Raw genomic sequence first — 21,751 nt, forward strand, 5'->3', positions numbered from 1 at the left:
TCCCGATGTAGAAACTAGCCTCTTGGTTCAGATTTCATGGAAGTTGTAGAAGTACTTCTGTTTTAAAGCTTTGACCAAACAGAATTTATCCAATAGACTCACTGTAGTCTACACATTTATGGATAATGAGATCTTATAAGTAAAGTTATTTTGGAATAGGTGTGAGAGAGAGTCTCATCATTCTTTAGCGTCTTTCCAGATGCCATGTAAAGCAGGCTACATAGATTAAACTACTACAGATGAACCTTCCTGGATTTCAACATGCAGCTTTTATGGATGTCTCAGTTGATCAGATTAAAATGCTGCAGATACAGGTTGTGTGGTTAATATTAGATTTTGTATTCCGGTCTGTAATAAGTGATTTTCCTCTGTGTATTGGAAAAACTGGTTAATAGAGCTCATAAGAGAGTTTAATTAGTAGGCTGTTTGTGAGGCAGAGTAGGTATTCTGAGTCATTGTTCAAAATTACTGTGAAATTTCTCGGTGTTGGATTGTTTTTTCCGCTTCTTGTTGTTCACAGGATGTTTGGGTGCAGAGTGCATTACCTAAATGTTGCTGAATACAATCATGTAATGACAAAAGTACCATTTTTTAATTAGCAGTCAACCCAGTTTCAAACACTGCTCTTACAATATGTTGCTATACCCTGCATATTGTTGCTCCACCCTCTTCTCTGCCTCCATCCTCACTTATTTCAGATCTAGCATATCGCTGCCCCAGACTCAACCTAAAATACCTCTTAGTTTGAGGCCTCGCAAAGTTTTCACCTTTCTGTTATGGCTGCCATTTTCCTGCCACTTTTTAACCATTTCTCGTGTGGGACAGGGTATACTCGTGGTCTTCCAGCAACAAGAAAGAAAATCCCTCCTTTAAACGAGACCGCATGTGTTTTGTCAAGGTAGCATCTCGTCTGAACTCTGCTGATGCCATTTCTGGATCCGCCTTCAGGGGTTTTTCCAATGACAGAGCAAGTATATCACTCCCTGGGCTTTGTTTGTTCTTCTACTTTTCTCTTCTCTCTTGTATAGTGCGTTTAATTACTTGGTGTAATTGGGTTTTTGTAAACTTCGGACAACCGTAAAAAACCCCACACGCACTATAGCAGGGGCGGGCAATTATTTTGGGCAGAGGACCGCTTACTGAGTTTCGGCAAGCCATCAAAGGCTGCATGACAGGCAGCCCAGGGCAGATTAATATTATTTTTCCAAAATTTTTAGGGGCCCTGCAGGCTGGTTAGAATGGCATTTTGCCCACCCCTGCGCTATACTGACTGAGGAGCCAAAGTATAATTTGCAAATGGGATTTGGACTTCTAAACGGCAGTATCGCTTTTTGTTATGAAAATGGTGCTTTTTTGATGATTCTTATCCCATGTACAATATTGTATAGGCCTCTGTAAAGTTATACGCTGAATTAATTAGTCATTCACGCAAGACAGCCATTGAAAATTTAGCATCTAGCTTTTTATGCTGCCTCCAGTTTTAACTCAGTTTTAATTGGTGCGGCAATAAATCCATCGCTGAGGCTTTAGTCACCCTTCAACCTGCCAAAGTCAAGTAGTTCGAAAAATCCCGGTCTGTGGTCATCTGTGGGAACTTGGCTGAAGAGGAGCTGTCTCCCGTGATGAAGGTTGGGCCACTCCCTACCCGAGACTCTCACAGCTTATCAGTTCTTGCTGTGAGACAGTTTTTCTCTTGAAATTCAGACTATATTATTTTTTCCCTTCCTTAATTTCACTTCTTTTCTCATGGTTACACCTACAGATGTCACACTAAATAATTCCTCTCTCCTTGGTGTTTATACATTTCAAATATTTGTAGGCTTCTCTCCCTCCTTTTAGTCATCACTTAGCCAAGCTACAGCACATTTTAATATTTAAATGTTGAGCTCTTTTAATCTTGCCTTATAAATCATTCTCTAGCCCCCAGATCAGATCTGTTCTTTGAAATTTGTCTTCAGTTTGTCACTACCTTTCTGATGTCCAGAATTTAATGCCTTATTATTCTGGATGCAGCTGATCCAGAGCTGCAGAGAAATGCTATTACCTCTCCATTATATGATGTTCTGCTTTTGAAGGGGATGGGAAGCCGAGGTAACAGCACACTGCAAACTTCTGACAGAGGTTGTCTTCTTTTCCCCTCCATATTCCTGATCTTTTCTTTCATCAGTATGTATGTCTGTGTTTGGAAGCATTTGCCCTACGTGTATTCATTTTCATCAGTGTGATGATTATTGTTTTATTTTTATCCATATTTTAAATCTCTGTGTTGTTTTGTCTTTTCTTCTATATTAGATTCACTACTGGTCTTAATTCATGGGGATCTCTTCCTCCATTCATGTCTGTCTCTAGATCAGTGGATTTTTGTGGTCGGCTATAACGTGATTCTGTTCAGACTTGGAAAAAATGAGTCTTAATCTACACAGGTAGTCCTCGACTTACAACGTTTTGCACTTACCACGTTTATAAATTGACACCTGGTTTCAACTTTCTGACATCAGTTTCAACTTTACGATGCTTGATCTGATGTGACGCCACGCCAGTGAAAAAGTTCGCTGCGTCGCCCATCTCCCCGGAGAACATCTGTCCAAACTTCTTGGACACTGTCTTTAAGAAACCAGACGAGACTCCAGAAAAACCTGCAGCTAAGACTCCTGAGGAGAGTCCAGCCAAAAGCCTTTTGAAAGGTCCAGCAAAATCACCTCAAAGAAGTCCTTCCAAATCAATATGATTGCTATTTACAATATAAATACATTAATGCTGCTGTATTAGTCATGTATAATTGATTGAGTAGAAAATTCTGGGTTATTTTTGGTGAAAATAGGGTATCGGGCTTTGGTTCAGGAACCAATCCCCCATTTATAACATTGTTTCCTATGGGAAAATCGGTTCCAAGTTGCAACGTTTTGACTTAAGACGTGGTTTTCAGGAACCGATTGTGTCGTAAGTCTGAGGACTGCCTGTACCATTCCAGTGGACTCCGTGCTTTGTGAAGGAAAGCAGGGAAGAAAAGATGATAAGGGAGAGCAAAATAAACACAAAGTAGGTGGAAAAGTAGGTGCACTCAAGAATTGGACTTGAGATTCTCTAATATATATCATCCCTTTGCAGCCTGTTATATAAGTACAACCTGTGAGTTTTCTTTTTCATCTGCCATTATGTAAGACAGTGGTTCTCAACCTCATTAGCCCTCCATAGCTTTTCTGAATTTTGCAGAACTGTGATTAAGAATCGCTGAGCTACAGTCTAAAGTCTGAAAAGACATGGGAGGGTGCCTTAAAGCTAAAGAAGTTGAGAACCATTGCTCTAGTCTAGCTGGTGCCAGGTAAGGGCAGTGGGAACAGGGCATAACCTTGCTGTGCTCTTCCCTTTCACTGTCTGCCCCCTCCCTGCCCTTGGACTGTACCCGAGGGGCAAGGGCACACCCCACCACTGAGGCAACTCCTGCAGGGTCTCGCATGCCAATGATCACCCCTGCATCCCGTCTCTCTGGTCCACTCCACTCTTCGCATGGATGAGCTAGGCAGAGCACAGCTCTGACCTGACATCCGCCTGCCCACAGCAGTGTGCTGTTAGGAGCAAGGGAGCAGCGGGCACGGGAGGAAGAGGGCAGCCCTAACAGATATAGCTGAGCCAAGCACGGGGCACCGGACTCAGGAAGGAGAGCATTTGCCTTCACACATAAGGGCCAGGTGGCATTGCACCCAAGGGTGTCATGGGACCCCAGCTGAGAATCCCTGGTCAGGAATCATTGGACACTATGTGCATGTGCGATGGAAAATGGACAGGAAAAGACTTTAAAGGGGACTGAAGGAACAATAAGGTTTAACCGCATCCTTTGTTTTCATATTTAATCCCTCCACCCCAAACAGTTCAGTTAAATATTGGCACAGTAGTTCTTATTTGCAGACTGGTGGGCATTGTAATAAGAAAAAAATCTTCATAATCAGCTACTTCATCTGACCCCAGCACTCTTTCCTTCCCAGGGCAGGGGGTCGGACTCGATGACCTGCTGAGGTCCCTTCCGACCCAAACATCTATGAATCTACAGCTCTGGCTTCTCATTTAAATACAGCAGTCCTGGTGCTTCAGTTTCTAGCATGCAAAGGGACAACTTTCGGCCCACTTGGAAGCCTCTTTTAAAAAGGAGCCTTCATCTAAATTAGCATCCAGGCTGATGACTGCAGATTCAAGCTGGTTGGAAAATAAAAAGGGGTTGTTTTTTTTTGCATGAAAAGCCCCAATTTTTTCCATGAAAAATCAAAAAGTAAAAATAGTTTGGCTGGAAACAGGAATGGCTTGCTTGGGACATGCTGTCTCAGTGCCCCACAAGAGCCACGGAGCTTTGTGCTCCCACTGGCTTTCTGGCTATGTTGCCTGGCTAGCCAGTATCACTGTCTCCTTGCCAGATGAGCAAGGAGGCCGTGTGTCACCGAAGAGAAAACCAGGGCCAGCGAGCAGAATGGGGCACAGTGGTGGCATATCCATGCTGAAACGTTTCAGTGAAAGTCTGCTGGCCCTGCAGGCTTTGGTTGTTCAATTAAAAATTTAAGTTTTCCACTGAAAGCAGATGCTCATTTCATAAAAATTTCATTTATTTGAAAACCCAGATTAAGTAAAAATTAATTTTGATGAAAAATGTTCTGACTGGCTCCATGTCAAATGGATCAAAATAGCAACAGGGAAAAAGCAAGGGAAGCAAACTCCACATTTTGGAAAGTATGTTGTTTGCAAGCTCTCTCCAGCTAAACTCCATTGTGAAATGGGGGGTGGTCCAATTCTTGGGTTGACCCTCATGGAGACAGGTTTAGGTCTCTGTCCGGCTAGTGATTGGCACACTGTGGTGCTGGGCAAGTTGTATCCGTGGGCCTCAGTTTCCCATCTATGAAATGACGCCTTTTTTCAGAGGGTTTTGGGAAAAGAAAACACAGTAAAAATATTGGAGTGCTTGCGTAGCGTGGTAACGGGGCAATGTAAATACCATAGAAGGATAGGCTTGATCCCGAGTACGTTCACGTCTCATGGTCATCGTTCTCGTCATTGAAAGCTGTGTCCAGAATATTTCTAGTCTTGTTAATGCAGTAATCGCAGTTACCTTGGCTCTGAAAGTGCCTTTCAGCATACAGCTAAGAGTAAAAGTTTTACTTCAGACAATATGTAGAATAGAAAACCCAGACGGTGGTGGTTAGAAAATCTAGCGTGCTACCTGCAGAAGCAGGAGTATTTGGAGTTGGTGTAGTCACAGGTTTTCGAAATGATGGTGTTTTGAAGTGGTTGCATCTCTCTCAGAGCTGCATTTCACCCAGGGAATGAGCCACTGCATTGTAGTTAGACTTACTGGTTGGCATTTCCAAAGGCTGAGAGACCTTGTGAAAATTGTGCCCATTTTGCATGCTGCGTTGCTTGGTATCTTGGGATTCTTTTGAGTGAAAAGCCTGATTTTTCAGAGATGGAGAAATGCCTTCAATTAACATCTGAATTCAGTTGGCGCTGCTACTGTGTCAGTGTGTCTCCAGATAAAGCAAATAAACTCTTACCTAACTCTAAAGCAGCTTGACACAAATAGAAAGACAAAGGTAACATTATTCTCATCTTCTCTGGCATAGCTTGCTAAAGCCGCATGTTTGCTAACTAGTGCAGATACGAATGGTTGCTTATATTTTTAGCTCCTTTTCTGTGACTGCCATATTCAGGCCCTTGTTGTTCACTGCCAGCTGGAGACTCAACTTCTCTTGTTTCATAGATTTCATAGACATTAGGAGCTGGAAGGGACCTCACAAAGTCATCGAGTCCAGCCCCCCGCTGTAGGCAGGAAGTCTGCTGGGGTCAAATGATCCCGGCAAGATAAGCATCCGAAGATAAGATTGTTTTTGAGGCTTTGGGCAAATTTTTCCCTCCCAAGTTTCCACGGAGAGAATAGGTTAATATTGTACATAGCATTTTGTTGGAAACATTGGGGATTTGGGGTTTTTCAAATGCAAAGCAGTGGGCTTTGCTAGAGGACGGTGTTGAGATTTGTGATGGTCCTTAGCTCCCGAAGGAGTTGGTTCTGTTGTCTCTGCCACCCAAAAACCTTGTTCCTCTTGTACAGACAAGTTTTATCAGATTTTCTCCAGCATTACTAGACTGTAGGTACTGCTAGAAATTCACCTTCGGTGAGATTTCCTACGGGAACATCTAACCTTTGCCATTCTGAGTGCAGGGCTTCAGTGCCTTTAGGGGAAGAATTTTCTAAGGGATTTCATCCTTTTTGAGCAAGGTTTTATGTCAGCATGTGCATTTTACTGAAGCTTCTAGCCAGATCCAGTGTGAATCATGATATCTGAGTTTTTCTTCCTTATGTGTTGCTAATATATATATAATATTTGATCACAGACTATTAAGGTAGCATTATATGGAAGGCAGTAAGTATCCTTGTTTGACTCCAGAAGCTGACATCCCTGTCCTGTAAGACCTTTCCATTTCTAGTTTTATAAAACATTCATTACTTGCATCTGCATTTTAACTAGGAGCAAGTAGTTCTCTATAACTGTAGGCTGGCTGTAGCCTAAAAGTGAAGGTTCAGCATTTCTTAGATGCTGGAAAGGTGCATGCCTCTTATTTAATTAAGACGTGCAGTTGTTCCTGTCATTCAGAGCCACACTGCATCTTGTGGGAAAAATCTCAGTATTAAAGGTGCCTAAGATACGTTGGCTGTCTAGCATTTTAAATCTATACATTCAAAGCATTTTTTGTACCCCGTGACAATTAGGCCCAGCCTGCTTCCCACTGTGATTGGAGATACCCAGGCACTTAAAAATGACTCTCACACTGGAGCATAGTTATTGCATCAGTAGCATTGGACTACTTTCTGTGACCTGTGTCCACCTGCCAATCAGAAATGCTTATATTTTTGTCAAGGACCCAGCTTCTCCCTGTCTGTCTGTCTCTCTTCTCCCCTCCGCCCCCCCCCCCCATTTGATAATGAGCTTACCAATTTTATTTTTAATTTTTTGCCAAATTTCAGCCAAAAATAACAACTGGACTGCAGTATAAAAAGGGTCTGCCTCTTAGACAAGGTTTCAATAAGCAGCATCTGTCCTAAAAAGTTTGGTAATTCTGAAACATCTTGCATTTGTTTTAAATAAACCGTAGGGTTGAGAGCCATTACATGAGAAATCTACAGCCAAAGATACACCGCTTTCACACTGATTATGTTGGGTCGCAACAGCACGTCTTACCTTTAGGTGTTCAGGTTTGGCAGAGATTCAGCCAGGCAGCTCTGTGCCCGAGGCAGTGCTGGCTACTGCCATGCCAGTTGCCCCCCCGAGGGTGGCACACGGGGCCGCTGCCCTGGTCACTCGCCTCTGTTATGCTACTTGGATTTAGGGAGATGCTGTGTATAGCTTATATTTTCTCACTGTTTTTTCTTGCAGTTAGTAAGTATGGCATCAGGGGTTTCTGCTCTTTTAAAGGGATGAAAAAGTACACAGGGTAGATGACTTGTCATGCTGTGATAAGACACCAAAATAAGGAGCAGCTCTACGCAAGTCAAGTTTTGGAAAAGGAAGTGGCTTTTCCTATGTGGGATTTTTCTTTCTGTGCAAAGATTATTCTTAATTAAAATTTGGGAACTGTTTGTGTATAGGTTACAACAGGGAGTCCTCAGATTATAATTAGGCTTGGCGGGATCCACTTTTTATCGGTAAATGTTAATAAATGTTGATTTTTAGCTCACAGTCCCAGGCCAATGAAGAAATATTTCTGTTGTTAATAAGTGAAATTTATAGAAAGGGGATGTAAAAAAAGAAGATGATGGCTGATGGTGTGTTTGACAGGGGGAGCAGTTCTACAGAACCGTGATGACTGTAGTTTGGACTGCAACTTCCAGAAACCCCAGGGGATTGGGAGCAAAGGAAGAGGGAGCTACGGGCAAGCAGAGCCAGGACCGATGGCAGCTCTGCTGCTCAGCTGGCAGAAATCCTACAGTAGTCATGCTTGTTGCAGCGGGTGGCCAAACTGCACTATAATAATAGTATACTGTCATGTCATTGATAAATTGTCTCCCCTCTACATCCCTATGTCTGCCCCTCCCCACAAATTTTGTGCAATTTAAAATTTAAATAGATAAAAAATTAAATAAATGCTTAAAAATAAACATCGATATTATCCATCGAAATGATTAAAAAATAAAAATTGAATTTTGCCAAGCCTAATTATAAGTTTCATAGTTTCATAGTGAATGGGCTAACAGGTTTTCCTTCCCTTTCGGTGGGTAAAGCCACTCATGAAGGCTCTGCAAACAATGAGTCATTGCTCATCAAATTGTATTTGCTTATTGTAAAACCAACTATCCAGTCAAACAGGCCAACTGCGAAACTTCCATCAGCTAATATCAGACTGGTGACTCGTGTTTCTGAAGCTGTTGACCATGAGACTAAACACTGCTACCTGTGTTCGTGTGCGCACATGTTGGGGGGGGGGGTTGCCCCTAAAGCATAAGAAAGTGGAAGATTAAATTGCCACCTATTTTAAATAGTTTTTCAGAGGGATATTCATTTTTTGCAAGTGAACTTGCAAGATTTTTTTCTGGCACTGCGTGTATTTCTTCGTTGATTTCTAGTGAATTTGGAATTAAAATGTTCAATTCTTTCCATAAATTTCTTCTCAAGTGCCTGGGATGAAGCTATTGGCTATTGAAGCTTAAAGAGATTCCACTCCTAGGACTATCATTAGGGGTCCTTCGTTGTTCGTTGCTAACTGGTTGCTTACATTAAAATCTACCAAGAAGGTCTTAATTTCCCTTGGACTGACTCTGTTTCTCCCCATGGTTTTCCTCCCTTTTTAAGTAGCTGAAGTTGGTTTCTTTTTTTGGATACTGTTTGCCAGATAAAAAAATATGAAGAACGTTGACAGCTTCTCCATCTGTATTTGAACACATCTGCCTCTATAGTAGGAGGCATAACTTGTTCTGGAACCCCTGCTGCAGACTGTTTCATCTGAATTAAGGTCACCTTTGCCTTCCCCTGCTTCAAGAATGTGTTAAATCCTCTGGAAATGACTGAGGCATCTAAGGGAGAGGCTTTGAAGCATAGTTATATAAAAAAATAAAGCCTCAGATATGATCTGGACTCTCATATTTACAGGTTTTTTTCAATGGGGATGATGAGAATTCTTTTCTTGTGTCCTACCACCTAGTAATACAAAATATAAAAGGAAATAAAACATTTTGAGCTCCCTTTTAAGCAGGTTGAGAAGGCCATTTGAATTTATTTGAGCTTTATTTATTTATTTATTATTGAGCAGCCAATAGATTGTGCAGCAGAAAACTTGCCCTTGCTGATTTGTAAGTGAAAATGTATTAAGCAAGCGTGGTGCAAGGAACGAAATTCTTCCTGTCTTTCCCTGAGCTTGTCTACCATTCTTAGATGAGTTTCCACTAGGAGACTTGAGATCTGATCAGCAGCTGCTGAGGACCACAGTAGTGGCACATGCCATATTTGAGAAGCTTCTGAAACGGAAATAGTCACTGAGGATCTTTGGATTCTCAGATTGGATCTGTTACCATCGTCTTCAGACTGGATTATTGTGGTTGCGCTATCTTGTCTAGGGGTGCTTATCATGAACCAAGCCCTTGCTGTGTTTGGCCTACCAGATAAACACTGAACAAAAAGCCACCCTCTGCTCCAAGAGCTTGCACTTGTCTGTTCGACGGGATCCAACAGGTGGATATAGATAGGCAGATGGGGAGCTCAAACAACCTGTGCGGCATTATTAAGCAGCATGACCAGAAGTGGTATCAGTATGCAAACATCCTAACTTCTCCAGTCTTTTGTAAGTGTTATGGCAGAGGGGAGTTTATACTGAGGGTGCTTCGCAGCTATGTTAAGTGCTTCTCCCAACAGTGAGAGAAAGGACAAAATTATTTGTCTGACAGTTTTAAAAGTGTGTGATGGAGGTTTAGCCTCATTTTTACTGGTAGAGAAGCAGTTTGAACTTCAATTTGGCTACACATTCTTCTACAAAGATGAATTTGCCCCAGATGCAAGGAGCGTGGTTTTGAGCTAGGAAACCTGGGGAGTTCACGATGCGCAGCATTTTGCCTGTAGGTCTCTCTAGAACTCAGTCCAGGTCACACGCGACCGAATGTTGTTGCCCTCCGATTGCTATTTGGTAACTGATTTGTAGGGACCTACCGAATTCATGGTGGAAGTAGTGTGTGCCACGCACAGCTCCTTTAATCGTGCATGTTCTCCTGCATGTATCTCGCCCCTTGCATCACCCCTTTGCTGCTGATGAGCAGGGGACCCCACTGCTCCCTCCTGATCAACAGGGAATATAAAACCACGATTTTAAACATGGCACCGTTTTTGCCTCCCCGCCAGACAGGGCCGTCCCTCAGCCAGTCAGTGGTGGAAGGCAAAATCAGCACCATATTTAAAACCACAGTTTCTGCCTCCCTACTGATCAGGAGTGAGCTGCAAGCAGGGCTTCTCCACCAATCAGCAGGGGGGAGGGCGTGGGGGACCCTGCAAGATTAAACGAGCCACGGTGCACCCCATGTCTGCCAGTAATTTGGTAGGTCCCTAATGATATCAAATTAGTTGTCTTAGTCCAGTTGCTGAAGGAGAGATGCCTGCACTGCAAAAATAGCACCAATCTGACTGATGCCGTTTGGCATTCGTGTTATCAATCTCAGGAGAGCGGCCAAACATTTTAATTAGCTTTTCACATATAGAAGCGGGCGAAGTGTGATAAAGTGACAGTGTAGGGAAACTTGCATTGCCACTACCAGGCTAGCCCTGTTTTTGTAAATAGCTATAGGGGCCAATCTCCAATGAAAATAACACTTTTCTCTGGTGCACAATTCATTTTATTTAAAAATAAATAAATAAAAAGCAGCCTAGCCTAGATTTTGGCCTTGTCTTAAGGCTGCTCGTAGATTGTCAGAACCTCAAGTCCAAAGAAAGTACAGGTTTGTTTGTTTTTCAATAGGACGTGCAGAAATATGAAAGGGTCAGATGCTTTGTCCCTTTTCTTTTGGGGGAATGATGGCACTGGAAACCATTAGGAGAACAAGCAGCAGGAATGGTAAATTTATACACTCATACGTTATGAAGGCAGAAGGAACCTTTAGGATCCTCTTGTCTGACCTGCACAAATACAAGAAGTAATATGTCCCTGCTTGAGCTTTTCCTATTTTTTTTTCTTTTGTAATTAAAACATGCAAAGCAATTTTTGATTGAAAAAGTGCAGAACATTTAGGAAGGTGTTCCAAGTCCATTATAATTTTCAGCGTTAAAAATCCGCTTTCTCATCTGAATTTTGTCTTGCTTCAGCTTCTAACAGTTGGATCATGTTATACCTTTTGATGAGGTACAAACATTCAAAAAGCCTGCGGCAAAACTGACCTCTAACTTGCACGGTTTGCTGTAAGCAGCATCGTTTAGATCAGTAGTGAACAGAACGCACTGTTGCCCTTTGGTGGGGGGACAAGTCTTAGACCGGGTTTTGCCATTTTTAAACCAGTCTGTGTATCAAACTTCTGTTATGGGTATAGACCAGTTTCTAGTCACTTATACCAGTAGAAGTGTAACGTCTGAACCTGGCCCTTTGTCTGGTAGATTAAAGAGCCCAGTATCAAAGTTTTACAGATTGAGCTCCTGGAATTTTCTACTTTTAAGGCAAGTTTTCCAGACCTCCTTGTGACATTTTTCTGAACCATTTTTGCTTATTTTTATCTTTCTTAAATCGTAGATATCAGAATTGGATGCCACAGTGGTTGCACCAGTGCCAAATTCAGAGAGAACATGATCATCCTGCTTCCCATTTGGTATTCCCCTGTTTATATAGTTTAGGATTATTTTAGTCTCCTAGCCCACATCACCCCATGTTGTTTGTTCGGTGACATTACTATTTTACATTTGGTCCGTACTAAAGCACAGGTTGCTTTCTTGGACTTGGATGGCCAGTTCATTATTAGCTACGCTTCCAAATTTTGGGCCTCTGTGGCCTTTATCAGTGATGATTTTAAGTTCTCTTCCACGCCTCGATAAAGATGGTAAATAGGTCAGGGCCAAGAACTGCTTCCTCTGAAAACACATGTATTTGATGATTCCCTGTTTGCGATTCCTATTTGAGTTGTCAGCCATTTGTTAATCTGTTTAATCTGTCATGATACTTTTTTACTGTTCCAGTTTCTGAATCAACATGTTCTGCAGCGTGCAGTCAGATGTTTTACAGAAGCGTTAGGATGTCAGCACCATTACCTTTATAAACCAAACTCACAATCTTATTAAGAAAAATAGGAAGTTTGTTTCATATGTTCTGTTATCCATCAGCATAAATGTTGATTCACACTGATCATGTTCCTAGCCTTTAATCCTTTATCCTATATCATCTCTTCCATTCTGTCCAAGTGGAATCAGTCAGATTGGTGCTATTTTTGCAGTGCAGGCAAATAGTAGTACATTTCAGGCTGACAGGGCCTATAATTATCTGGAGCATACTGTCGGATCTTTTCAAATATTAATACATTAACTTACTCCCAAAAAGCAGTTTAACCAACTCTTCTGAAACTCTTGGATCCATGTTATCTGGGGCTGGCCAAACAAAAGATGTTCCACTTCAGCAGCTATTTAACATCCTCCTTCATTATTGTTCTGTTTGATCAATAAAAATTCAAGCCTTTTTCTAAATACAGAAGATGAATATAGTGCACAGCTCCCTTTCTGTATTATTATTGTTACTGTTATTATTATTGATTGTTCTGCCTTTTACATCTGCCATCTGACCAGCACAATTGTTGGGATCTTTTCTGTTTCTAATATACTTAGAAAACTGTAGAAAAATGGGGCTGAAAGAGCCCTCAAGAATTCATGTAGTTCTCCTGGGTTGGTTTGATGTATATTCATTACTAGCAATTGCCATTCTGTTTCATTGGAGGGGGGTACACATAGACACTTATAATGCATCTACTGGAATACAAGATGACCCTGAATATAAGACGACCCCCCCTCAATAATTAGGTTCTGTATATGGAACATTTATAAATTTGTTATAATTTTCCAGGTATAGAATCTCATTCTTCGGGGTTTGTCTTGAATTTGTAAAACTCCCACTTCTACAGCAGGGAAAATAAATCTGGGGGATGGGTAGGAGGGGCTTCACGTGGCCCCCTACCCTCTGCTTCCCCCTCCCAACTTTTTCCCCTTGCGCTTCTTACTATCAGACCCTGCTCTCCCTGAGCACATGGAAATGAGGGGCAAATCTGAAAACACTGACTTTGAAATAAACATCCCTGTAGTAATTTGCCTAGACTTAGTTCATCCAGAAATTATACATTTTACCTATTTTAGAACTGCCATGTTTTAGCACAGGTACTCCATAAACACTTTTAAGCAGCACTTTTACACCTACTTATATATGGTACAAACTATGTATGCATGATATTAGTCCAAAGCTTAAAGGTTCATTATTTACCATAGTTCACTGGGCAAGGCCTACCAGAGTCAACAGCATTTCAAGCCATGATGACCCCATAGCTCAGCACTACACAGTATGTGTATATGTGTGTGTACTCCAGATGCCCCCCTCCCCTGCTAAAGGAGCTTTGTGCTAATTAGCCCCTGTTCATGACTGGACCCAAGTGTTCTTGTCACAAGTTCTGGGATCCTCTAAAAAACTATATGCAGATAACGCACAGGGCAACCTGGTCTGGCTATATCTCATGGAGGGATGGACCACACTTATCGTATGTGCCATGCTAAAAGAGAGACTGAGAAAAGGGATTCTGGGTGAACTGTCTAGGGCCCCAGTTGGTGATGTTTGCTAGACATTCAAGGCTGATGAAGAAACAGGAATCATTGGAAATGAGATAATAGGGCACAGCTTAGCTCTGGGAGTGAAGAAGAAATAGAAATGTATTCAGTGTAGCGGCTCACCATGATTTGAGAAAGTCGACCCTGAACACAGTGGACACTACCATATAACTTATTCAGATGGGCTGCACTAACCTATCCTTGTGATAGGTTCCCATCAGTTTGTTTGCCAATTATGGGGCATGTGTTTTATAGTCATGCACAGTGTTGGCTGTATTTAATCTACTTCATAGTTGGTTTCCATTACTAAGTACATGCGGCTTGTGGCAGGGGTTTAATGATAGATTGATAGACAGTGTATTTAATGAGAATTCCTTGTATGCATTTATAAGATGAGCTTTTCTCTCCCATGCTGACTGAGGTGAGGGGGGAACCTCATCTTATATTCAAGTAAATATGCTGTATATATATGAAAATGTTTTTTGTTGTTTTTCGTAAAGGGGTGTGTGTGTATGTGTGCGTGCGTGCGTATTAATAGCTCATTTCGGTTCCCCTCTAAACCAGGTTAGCTATTACCATGTTTGGCCTTTTTTTTCAACTGTGAATTTATATTTTTTTCACCTTTGTGAAACTGGCCCTTTTGAAGCCCTAAGGGCATTTATACATGTGCTCTGGGAGTGCAGGGGGAGGGGGGAACACTTTAATTAGAGTGGCTCCAAGATCCACTCCAATTAAAGCACCAAGTGTCTTGTGTGTCAGTGGTCCCCTGCTTAAAAATGGCAGTGGGGGCACTTTATCTAAAGCTCGCTCGGCAAGCATCAGATAAAGCACCCGTACCACTATTTTTAAGTGCAGGGATTCTGATACACAAGATGCTGAAGGCTGCGGGGACGTGGTTATTACCATGCTCCAGCAAACTTGATTCATCTGGATTAAACAAGTCTGTTCCGAAGCACTGTAATTACAGCGTGCTGGAGCAGCCTCGCTGCTCGTGTATAGGCACCATAAGAGTGTGTGTGTGTGTGTGTGTGTGTGTGTGTGTGCGCGCGCGCGCGCGCGCATGTTTGTCTGTCTCTCAGTGGTTTGGATTTTCTGGTCAGGTCCTAACTACTTACTTTAGCTACATCTACCTACGGTTCCTCTTCACCTGTACAAATGAACTTTAATGTACAGTCCCCCAATTTCACATGCAAAACTGTTGAAACATCATTAATATTGCTAGTATTAGAAAGTAGTAGTAGTTTTATAAAGATCTAGAAACATCCCTTAGTGTACAACCATATCTAACCTTAGTGTAGAGTGAACTAGTGAATTCCAAACCACAGAAAATATTTATAATTTAAGGCCCAGTTCCTATGAAATGCAGCATACAAATAGACATCTGTGCTTTTGCAGAGAGGCCCATTTAAAAGGTCCAGGTGCATGCTAGGAAATGGTACCCTTTTTGATGCATGCAGTAAAAATACATGATCCAAAAATGAAAATTAATTTTAGAACAATTTCTTCTTCCTTTCTGCTTCTTGCCATCTACCAGTGACAATTTTTTAGTTCACTCTAATTTCTGCTTTTGGTTTATTGTGAAACTGACTGCTCTTGAGAATAATTTGAAAGGAGTATTTTTAGCTTGATATATCATTCTTTGTTTATTAGCTGTAAATATTTAGTGCACTAATAGTGTATGATGTCTGCCAGCAATCTCATGACTAACTGTCACTTTTCACAGAATTATTTTTCTGGGTTTATCTTCCTTTTGCACCTTTAACCAAAATATTCTCTTTTTCTAGAGACTTTATAAAGGCACTTTTTCTATTTTATGCATGTATGTTTTTTATATGTAGGGTATGTTTAAAAAATATACAAAACAGAGCCAAAAAAATTCTGAAACTCTCTTCTGTTAACCGATAATGATTTTTCCCCCCTTCAGCATTATTCGTATAAACGTAAAGCAAGTGGCAGAGTGTAGCCACGGAAATTTGCTAATGGAAACAACTGCACCAAAATTGCTGTGGGCGGTATTGAGGGCTGATATATTTTTATGATAAATTTTATAGCTTTTCCTAACTCCCTAGAACTCAGTTTCCAGAATTTTAATTAGGCCAGCTTTGACCCTCCTATTCCTAATAAATCATAGGGAGATAGTACGATTTAGTAATAAATAGACTTGGTATAAAATCACAACCAGTAATTTGGGAATAATAATATTATAATTTTATTAATAGTTTTGTACTAATATCAATATGTTCTTCTGGAGCATACGTTAATATGAGCATGTAGTGTCTTCACTTGTGAAATCAGTTCTTCTGCACACAGGATTTTAGTAACCATTTAATTGTTGCCTTTGAGCCCAATTCTGCAAACATGCACAGAATTTATTGCACTTCTGGACAGACTCCTTCCACCCTTGAGTAAGGGGTAGGGTAAGGGTAGGGTAAACATCTACCATCGGTATCATTTAATTTTTTTGTATAGAAGGTCATAGGTGGTCAAACCAAAGATGCTTGTACAGTGTTACTGAAGAAACTCCGGACAAAGAGTGGGTAACCTCTTATGAAACCCTTGTGCTATTTTCCTCTTAAATCAGTTTTCTTCTATCATCCTTTCACTTCCCAGGAGTTTCTTTTATCTGTGGTCTCTTCCTTGCAAATGCATGCGTTTACTAAGAGAAATGAAACTGTTCCTGTGAATGACTCTGCAGGGCCTAAAACTCATTTTACTCTGTTTTTTAAAAGACAAATGGTTCCTCTTCTGGGAAGACCTGGATTCAGTTCCAAGCTCTGCCAGATGCTTCCTATTTAACTTTTGGGACTGGGTTTCATTCCATTTTTCTATGTCTAAGTATGGTCTTATTCTGCCCTACCCAGGTCCCTAGAAAACCATTAATAGAAGGCATGGACAAATGTTCACTTGGAGAGGTGTCAAAGGGCGAGGGGGAGTTGCTGTTCCAGCTACACAGCAGCTGGGTTATGCTCTAACCACTAGATGTGCAGAAGCCTGTAGCAAACTGCTGCAAGTGAACGTGCATGCCCATAAAAGAGTCAGTGCACCCTTGCTGCTTTGTGACTTAGTCTTAAGGGCCAGCTGCAGACATTACACTTTTATCAGTATAAGTGATCAGAAACTGGTCCATACCTGTAATATAACAGAAGTTCAGCACACAAAGACAGGTTTAAAAATGGCAGAACCAGGTCTAAGATTTGCCCCCCCATGGTGAATGTGTGTCCTCCACTTACAGAAGATCACGTAACTTAGATCTATTCTGCCTCGGGCTTTTTGAATGTCTGTACCTAGCCATAATGAAGATGAAGACACATGAACCCCTGGGGGGGGCGGGGGGCCCTCTGGTGAAATGGAATGGGATTGTGCACAGACACGGAGATGTCTGATGGGGTGAATGGGCCCTTATCTTTCCATGCCTCAGGTCCACATCTGTAAAATAAGGTAATGTACCTTCCCTACTTCACAGAAGTATTGAGGATCAAATGCATTACAGATTGTGGGGTCTTAAATACAGCTGTATCGGGGCCATGTCACGTACCTTAAACAGATAAAAAACCAGCGGGGAAGGCTGCTACAAAGAACATTTGTTACGCTGTTTATGCTCTAGCTCTTTGTTCAGTCTAATGTGTATTGTCTTTTGGCTAATGCTAGCTAACTTGAATTGGAGATTTTTTTGTTGTTGTTAAGATGAATTTAGCCATTCAGGTCGAATGGGTGTATTTTTGTACTGGTCGAGTTAAGCCAGTGGAATGGAAGTGCTCCCTGAGTGTATTTGTAAATCTAAAAGAGCAGGGTCTTCTCTGTAATACTGCCATAGATTTCATAGATTTCTAGGGTCAGAAGGGACCCCCTGCTCTGGGCTGGAAAGGGCGCTGGGGTCAAGTGACCCCAGCCAACTGTTTGTCTAATCTTCTCTTGAACACCTCCAAGGTAGGGGAAAGCACCACCTCCCTTGGAAGCCCATTCCATATTTTGGCAACCCTTACCATAAGTAATTTCTTCCATTTCATATTTTGGCAACCCTTACCATAAGTAATTTCTTCCTGATGTCCAGTCTAAATCTACTCTCTCTCCTTCAGTTCATGGCCATTGTTTCTAGTAACCCTGAAGAGCGCCCTGGTAAAAAGAGTATCCCCTATTCCCTGCTGACCCCCCCGCAGTGAGTTTATAGACAGCCACAAGATCTCCTCTCAGCCTTCTCTTGCGGAGGCTGAAGAGATTCAGGTCCCTCAGTCTGTCTTCACAGGATCTTACCTGCAGGCCCTCAACCATACGAGGAGCCCTTCTCTGAACCCTTCCAAGGTTATCCGCATCCCTCTTGAAGTGCAGTGCCCAAATCCTTCACCAATGCCGCATAGAGGGGAAGTATCACCTCCTTAGACCTGCACCTACGAATGCAAGACAGAGCGCGGTTAGCCTTACTTATTACCTCTTGTCACATTGGCAACTCGTGTTCATTTTTGCGTCGACTAGGACTCTGAGATCCCTTTCCACTGCTACGTAGAATACATGAGCTTTTGCAGGTGTTTTGCAGGTATAATCTATTTCAGGTTTTAAAAATACGGAGCACCTTGATCGTCTTGGCTGAGACAGAGACGTTCCATTATTTATTGGATTATAGAACCCAGTTATTTCTTGTTTGAGACCCTGATTTGGGGAGGGCAGGGATGGGGGCACCTGCTGTGCACAAAGGCTTAGTTAAACGATCTGTGTTCATAGGAGTTGGATGAGCTAGGATCTGCATTTCAGGCTGAAGGATGGTTCCTCATAGAGAGTAGCCACCATGACCTCCACTTCCTCTCTCTACAGGAGTGAAGGAAGGGGTTGGGTAGCCACGTCTGCACTGGACAGGTAGCGCCCCTAGCGTGCAGTTTTTACAGCAGATTTATAGCTGTCCTTGCCTAGACTTCTCATGACTTTTCTTCCTTTATCTCCTGAATCACACTGACTCCTTTGTATATCAGATCCTCATGAGCAGATAGGATTGGGCCTAGTAGACTATTTTCCAAACAAGTTGTGCACGTATGTGACCCCGGGAAGTGGAATCCTGAAAGCAGTCTGGACTTCATTTTTTAAATTTCCTTATCTGTATTCATGTCTACATCTGCTTTTACATGCTTTGAAAATGTGTACGCTTTCAGCAAACAGATTTAAAACAAAGCAACCCTCCAGTAATTGCATTTTCAAATAACCAAAAGAACTTCGCTTGAATACAAGCGACAAAAAATGTGGATGCCGTAATGCAAAATGTGCTTCTGCATGGCATATTCTGCACGTTCTCAAATCAGGGGGTGCAAACGAAGTGGAGGAAATAGCTAGATTTTTTTGATACAACTTTTGCTTTGGGTTATGCCAGTCGGTTGCAGACGTGCGCTTTTCCCTGCTGTGTCTGGAATACCTGTCGTGCTAATAATAGTACCTCGCTAGCTCCGTATTACTAGATGGAGTTGTTAACCAGGTCTCCTCCTTCTACCACAAACATAAACACAGACATTACTAGTAAAACAGAAGCTGTTGAAACCATTTTGGCTGCCGAAATGGGCTCCTGCCACCAGCAGCAGTTGTGCCGTTTTCTTCGCTGACACGTACTAAAGAAAGCTTAATCTCGTAAATTATCCAGCATGTGATGTTCTGTCATTTCTCGTCGTGGCTGCATTACCGCGCACAAGATAGTAACACAATATAGAAAGTTTTAAGCTGATTTCACAATTGGCTAAGCTGGGTTTCTTTAAGGGGACTATTAATATGGGATGCTTCCTAACTTTCACAATATGACAACCCGATAGACTACTTGTAAACAGTGGCGTGATTTGAGCTTTTCTTTTCCTTTCGTTTGAAATGGAAGCCTTGTTGCTTGAGCTGCTGTTTCTTTAGTTACGTTTGCTACGAACTCAGCATAAAACCATTAATCGTGTTTATGTCATTCTCCTGATGTCAACCCCTGGGTTACATGCTTTCCAGTTAACTCACTCTAGAACAGCCTTTTTTAGCCCTTTTTAAAGGTGTGAATGTTATAGTGACTTAATTTTAATGTTGGCTTTCACAGTAATGAGGACAGAATGGAGTGATGAAACACCGACAGCTTTTACTGTACATAGAGAGCCTAGGTGAAAGTGGTGAAGAAAATTTTGATCCCACACTTGGAAGTTGTTTATGTGCTGAAAAGATACTGAGTCCTTTTTTTTTTGTTTCTTATGTTTCAACAGGGCAGAGTTTAGGGTATGGATTTGTTAACTATATTGATCCAAAGGATGCAGAGAAAGCCATTAACACTTTAAATGGACTCAGACTCCAGACCAAAACCATAAAGGTAAGACAATACAAAGAGCCTTTTGCTAATTTAGGAAGAGCAGATAGTAGTTGAGACCCCGTTTTTGGCAATCGCATCGCTATTTTAATCTCCAGTTAAATGGCAAAACTAACTCGCTCTTGCTCAGAACAAAGGCAAGATATTTGGTAGATGGAATCTTTTTATTTCTTGCAAACTGCTGCTATTTTTATTTGCCAGGGAAAAATGACGTCTTAAAGCCTTGTAATGGATTTGAAGCTAGGATCAAACAGTCATCTATTAGCGAGAACATTACCTGTAAAAACAAAGGTGAAATACACATTATATATTCCTAAATGACCATTACACACCCTGTTGTTGTCCTGATTGCAATTAATTTGGCATGGGATTGTCAAACATTTACTGCCATTTATAACAAACGCGCTTCACCCCAGTTTAGACATGCCATTTTTCAACAAATGTGGTAGTCTCTCTCAAGCATTACTCTTCCAATTTCACTGTCCAGTGTTTGATCCACTTAGTTGAAACCGAGAACCTCAAAGGGACTAGAGAACAGGCTGCAGTCCCCCGGTTTGCTATGCTAATATGCCACAAGTTTCTACATGGTTACTTAGTGATCCTAAAAGCGAACAAATTTCTACACTGTCATATTTCGCATTGAATACTTGGTATGGATGGGTGCGATAAATATGCCACAAGAACATTCAGGCTTTCACAAAATGTTCTTTATCCATACTTGGATAAAAAGGCGATGTCAAAAGTGTTAACAGATACACTCACGCACACCCGTGTAAAGCAGTTCAAAACCTTTTAATTATTTCAACCATTTTCTTAATTTTGCCCTATACTTACATTTTTCAAACAAAAAGTTGTTCTGGACTGGGAAAATGCATGGACTTAGAAATTTTAATTGAAAAAGGAAGGACAACAAGAATTATTTCAACAGTTTCAATATTTCCTTTTCAAGCAGAGAAATTTGTTAAAACCAGGCCTTTCCCACACCATATTTTGGTTTCCATGAATTGTAGGGTTGCCTGGGGGAAAACAAAAAATCATTGAAAACCAGCTGGGACAGCTGACTGGGAATTTTAGACAAGCAGCCTCTTGTTCTGTATGTTGACCTTTCAGAAAACAGATTTGGTTACATACAAAATTGAATCATAGAAAATTCAGGTTGGAAGGGACTTCAGGAAGTCATCTAGTCCAAGCCCCTGCTCAAACCAGACCATCCCCGACTATATCATCCCAGCCAAGGCTTTGTGTAGCTGGGTCTTAAAAACCTCCAAGGATGGAGAGTCCACAACCGCTCTGGGTAACCTGTTCCAGTGCTTTACCACCTTCCTAGTGAGACAGTTATTTTTCCCCCTAATATCCAACATAAACTCCCTTTGCTGCAACTTGAGACCATTTCTCCTTGTTCTGTTATCTGCCACCACTGTGAAAATACTCTTTCCAAAACTCATCTTGAGGGAACAAGACCATTCCATATGTACATATTTATTCCCTGTACCAAAATGCTTACAAGGGGATTTTTGCAGTTAAGGTTTTTATATATTTAATTTATCATGATGCCTAATGTAAAGCAACAGCATCAACTCGTCTTATCAACTGCTACAGATTGAAACTATTAGTGCTCAGACTCAGCAACTTATTCATTCCACTTTTACTA

At 41.5% G+C, this 21,751-nt stretch overlaps 1 protein-coding gene across 7 annotated transcripts in view; it reads left to right on the forward strand.

The window, feature by feature from the left end:
• Positions 1–21,751, forward strand: part of ELAVL4 (ELAV like RNA binding protein 4) — a 111,802-nt gene that overhangs the window by 71,659 nt on the left and 18,392 nt on the right. For all 7 annotated transcript variants that reach the window (XM_090048591.1, XM_090048589.1, XM_090048593.1 and 4 more), the window contains exon 3: positions 20,000–20,103. In XM_090048591.1, the coding sequence (XP_089904717.1) occupies positions 20,000–20,103 (104 nt within the window). The remainder of the gene's footprint in view (positions 1–19,999; positions 20,104–21,751) is intronic.

The sequence above is a fragment of the Crocodylus siamensis genome, chromosome 5 (assembly GCF_052110815.1).
Source record: "Crocodylus siamensis isolate JL-2025a chromosome 5, ASM5211081v1, whole genome shotgun sequence".
Lineage (NCBI taxonomy): Eukaryota > Metazoa > Chordata > Crocodylia > Crocodylidae > Crocodylus > Crocodylus siamensis.